The 3,560-nt window shown below is 49.0% G+C and overlaps 1 protein-coding gene across 1 annotated transcript in view; it reads right to left on the bottom strand.

Moving 5' to 3' along the window:
• Positions 1–14: 14 nt before the first annotated feature.
• PDLIM1 (PDZ and LIM domain 1) overlaps positions 15–3,560 on the bottom strand; it is a 43,452-nt gene continuing 39,906 nt past the window's right edge. The window contains exons 6-7 of the mRNA XM_056495375.1: positions 2,146–2,263; positions 15–553 (exon numbers count right to left, since the gene is read on the bottom strand). Of these exons, the coding sequence (XP_056351350.1) occupies positions 367–553; positions 2,146–2,263 (305 nt within the window). The 3' untranslated portion in view covers positions 15–366. The remainder of the gene's footprint in view (positions 554–2,145; positions 2,264–3,560) is intronic.

The following is a 3,560-nucleotide window of genomic DNA, read 5'->3' as shown; positions in this document are numbered from 1 at the left end:
CAGACACTTCTGCCTTGTGGATTCACCCCCTTTATTGAAGGCAAACAGATGGCAAATAACTAGAACACAGAAAAGTTGTAATCTGACTTTGGCCTCTTATTTTCCTGTGTGATTGACAGTACAATGAAGGAAAAAAAAATAAATCTGTGTATTAAAGAAAAAAACAGTGAAAGAGAGGATGAAAAGAGTGTTGAACAATTAGTGACATCTCATGTGAACAGATGGAGGATTAATAATGACAAGGAAATTCAAAGCCATGCCTAACATTCCTTATTGCAAACAACATTCTGCAGGGGGTAGGGATAATGCTCTCCAAGGAAAGTCAGCAGAGGATAATCATCCCCGCTGGCTTTGTGAGCTGCAGGTTTACTTTGGGAAAACGGTGACCACCTCGTAGCCCTCCGGGGGAGTCACCCGCTCCCGCGCGTGCTTCTCGCAGTAGATCTGGTCTTCCACAAAGAAGTGTCCCTTCTGCTTCAGGTTGGTGCCACAGTCGCTGCACACGTAGCACTCGGGGTGGCGCTGCTTGTCCCGGATCTTCACAAACATCCCTCTGGGGAGGAACCAGCACCCTCAGTGCCCAGCACTGTCTCCTCCTCCCCAGCCACCTCCCACCCAGCCCAGACCCAAACCAGTTCCCAAGGTGAACAATTTTCTCCTGTTCCTGACAACTCAAAGTATAAGCCCTAGCTCTGGTCAGATGTTAGCAGCAGTTTTAGAAGCCCAGCATGTGCTGGCATGGCACCTCTCCTCTAGAAAGTGTTTCCCAGCATTGACCTGCGTACGTTACACAGGGACAGTCCTATCACCTGTGGTGGCAAGAATTACTGTGATGGCATCTTTAGCTGGTGGCTGCAGACAGCCCAACAGCATTCAAATGACCAGGATTAAATGGCAGGCAGTAGCTTGAACACCTGGGGAAGCAAAATGCAGGTACAAGCCAACTGGATGGCAAAACAAATGCAGAAATGCAGGGATGAAGGCTGCACAGCCAGTACTGCCCTTTTGCTAGTGACTGATATGTGGGAGAAGCACAGAGACCAGATACTGGTTTTTATCTCAGACACTGCTTGGGAGCTGCAGTGAACAGATGCAGCCAGCTCTTACTGGAAGACTTCACAGCTTAACCTAACAGATGACCAGGAAAACTACAAAAACTACACAACAATTTGTTAACTACCATCAGCCCCAACACAATTTTCCAGTATTATTTTGTTCCAGCAGCCATCTCTATTTTCTGTAATTAATTTGTTTTGAGTGCTATTCAAGGCTTTGTGCTTTCTCTCCAGACCCACCCAGCTAGTTGAATAATGACAGGGTTTGTCTCTGATTCCTATTTTACAGGGTATGGATTGCCTCTGTACTGAATCTGCTGGTCCAGATATTCCAGCCATGCCAGGACCATGCAATCACAGTGTAGTGGGTCCCAGCAACAATCTCAGCCTGTGGTGGGCAGCATGTGAAAAATTAGAGTTCTTCCATGACAGTGCAGGTTTGGCTAGCAGTACCTGACTGCTGTGTAGTCAACTGTTAAGGGGGCTGCAGGGAAGAATTTGAAGTTGAAAAACTGAGCAACTCAAAGACATGGGTTTTCAATGCTGGATCCCCCATGTGGTCACACTTATGATACAGCAGCTCTGTATCAAATCCAAACCCCAGGCCTGCTGGAGTTGGATTTTATCCACATAAAGACAAAATAAAAAATGTCTGCATAGACACAGTGGAGGTGTGAGGTCCTACAGAAGAGTGGGGAGCAGAATACAGCTCTGCAGTCCTCACTGCCTCTGACCATCAAGGCAAGTCTCCATGCCACACCTGGGAGCACGGAGACAAGAAATGCACTAAATACACAGGCCCTGAATGGAAAGGTCATAAACAGATTTCAGGCAAGCAAAACACTGCAGTAACAACTGCCTCAAGGTTTGACTTGCTCTGGTTTCCACTATGGGTCTGTAGATGGAAACCCAACTCCTGCCTCCCTGAAGGGAACTGCCAAGTTAGTGTTATTAAAGCTGGTGAGATCAAACATGCCTTGAGTCTCCTGGATGCACTGGATGTGGGTTAGTGAAGTTGTCTGGGTACAGTAGCCAGCTCCTGGCACAGGCATGGGTGCTCACCTGCAGCCCCAGGGACAGGCTTACTTACACAATGCCAGTTCCACACTTGTCACACATGGGCAGCTTCTGGGCATTCCCAATCGATGAGGCCACCTTCGTGGTAGGGGCTTTGACACTCCTAAATCCAGATGGCTTGGTAGGGTCTCCTGGGGGTGGAAGGAGAGTGCTTCAGAGCATGTGAGGTGCGTGGCTTGAGGCTGTTCCTCCCAAGCAGATGCTCTGCTGGGGGCATGATATTCATTAACCCCAGCTCAGAGGCAGGGATTCATGCACAGAAAGTGGGCAGGGATTTAGGGATGTGTGGGGAGGAAGGAGAGGAGGGACACAGCTGAACCTCTGCCCTGGAAATGTGAGGGCTTGAGATGATGGGCAGTCAGATGAAAGAATTTTCTCATCTTAAAAGCCCACCAGACTTCAGCTGATGTGTCTCACATGCACAGATGCACAAAGCAAAGCAAAGCCCCAGCCTTGGCAGCACTGGAGTCTGCCTGATCACACACTCAGGGTCAAGCTGATTCCCAGATTTGAGCTCAGAAGGAGGTGGGTGTTCTGCCAGGCTTGGGAGGACTGTCAAAGCCCTTTTCCAGTCTGCTGTCTGCTTTACAGTGAAGTGGTTCCCCCAAGACTCCTGGAAGATTTGGTTAACAAACACCTTCTTCCTGGGACACTGTGGATAACCTTGCACACCCCTGCTGTTGCATAGCATGCTCCAGGTATCTCCCTATTGCAACTTCCCTGGGGCAGGGAATTCCTGCAGGGCCTTTGCAGGAGACATTGTGCTGACCTGGATGCCTAAACCAGCAGTGGATCCTAGATGCAGGATACGAAGAAAGCCTTTAAATATCTGCAGGGAAAAAGGAGCCTTTTATAAAATGACACCAATGATGGGACTAATGTTACCTATATTACTTTTCCAAGGGGTTCTACACCAGTTAACACAGGAAGGAGGCTGATGAGACTCCCATGATATTTCACCAGAAATACCTTGGACACTGAGAGACACTGATGAAGCCCTTCTGATCAGTGTCAAACCAAGAGCACACTTGCAATGGACATTCCCAGTGCAAGGGGCAGAAAAACCCTCCAAAGACACACCCTGGTGACCAGCAATGTCAGAGACTCACCACAGCCCAGGGCAGCATCACTGACAGAAGAGCTGAAGGAAAATGGGGGAACTGCCTACCTCAGCTGTGGGGCAGGTGATGCTGCCCTGGTTTGCCTTCAGGTCAGAGGTCTGCACCCAGCTCTGTGCAGATGCTAAGTCCAGAGGTACAAGTTCCCTAACTCTCCAAACATAGCAAGAGCCACCTGCCCTCCAAGAGTTGCTGCAAGTGACCCTCAGTGGGAACCAAGCAGCAGCAATCACATTTTCAGACTCTTCCCTATCGCTTCTGTTCACTCCCTTTGCCTCAACCAGCACTTTGCTCCTATCAGCAACATTGA

The sequence above is a fragment of the Oenanthe melanoleuca genome, chromosome 6 (assembly GCF_029582105.1).
Source record: "Oenanthe melanoleuca isolate GR-GAL-2019-014 chromosome 6, OMel1.0, whole genome shotgun sequence".
Taxonomy (NCBI): Eukaryota; Metazoa; Chordata; class Aves; order Passeriformes; family Muscicapidae; genus Oenanthe; species Oenanthe melanoleuca.
Note: the sequence above shows the minus strand (reverse complement) of the source record. Positions and strands in the feature narration are given on the sequence as shown.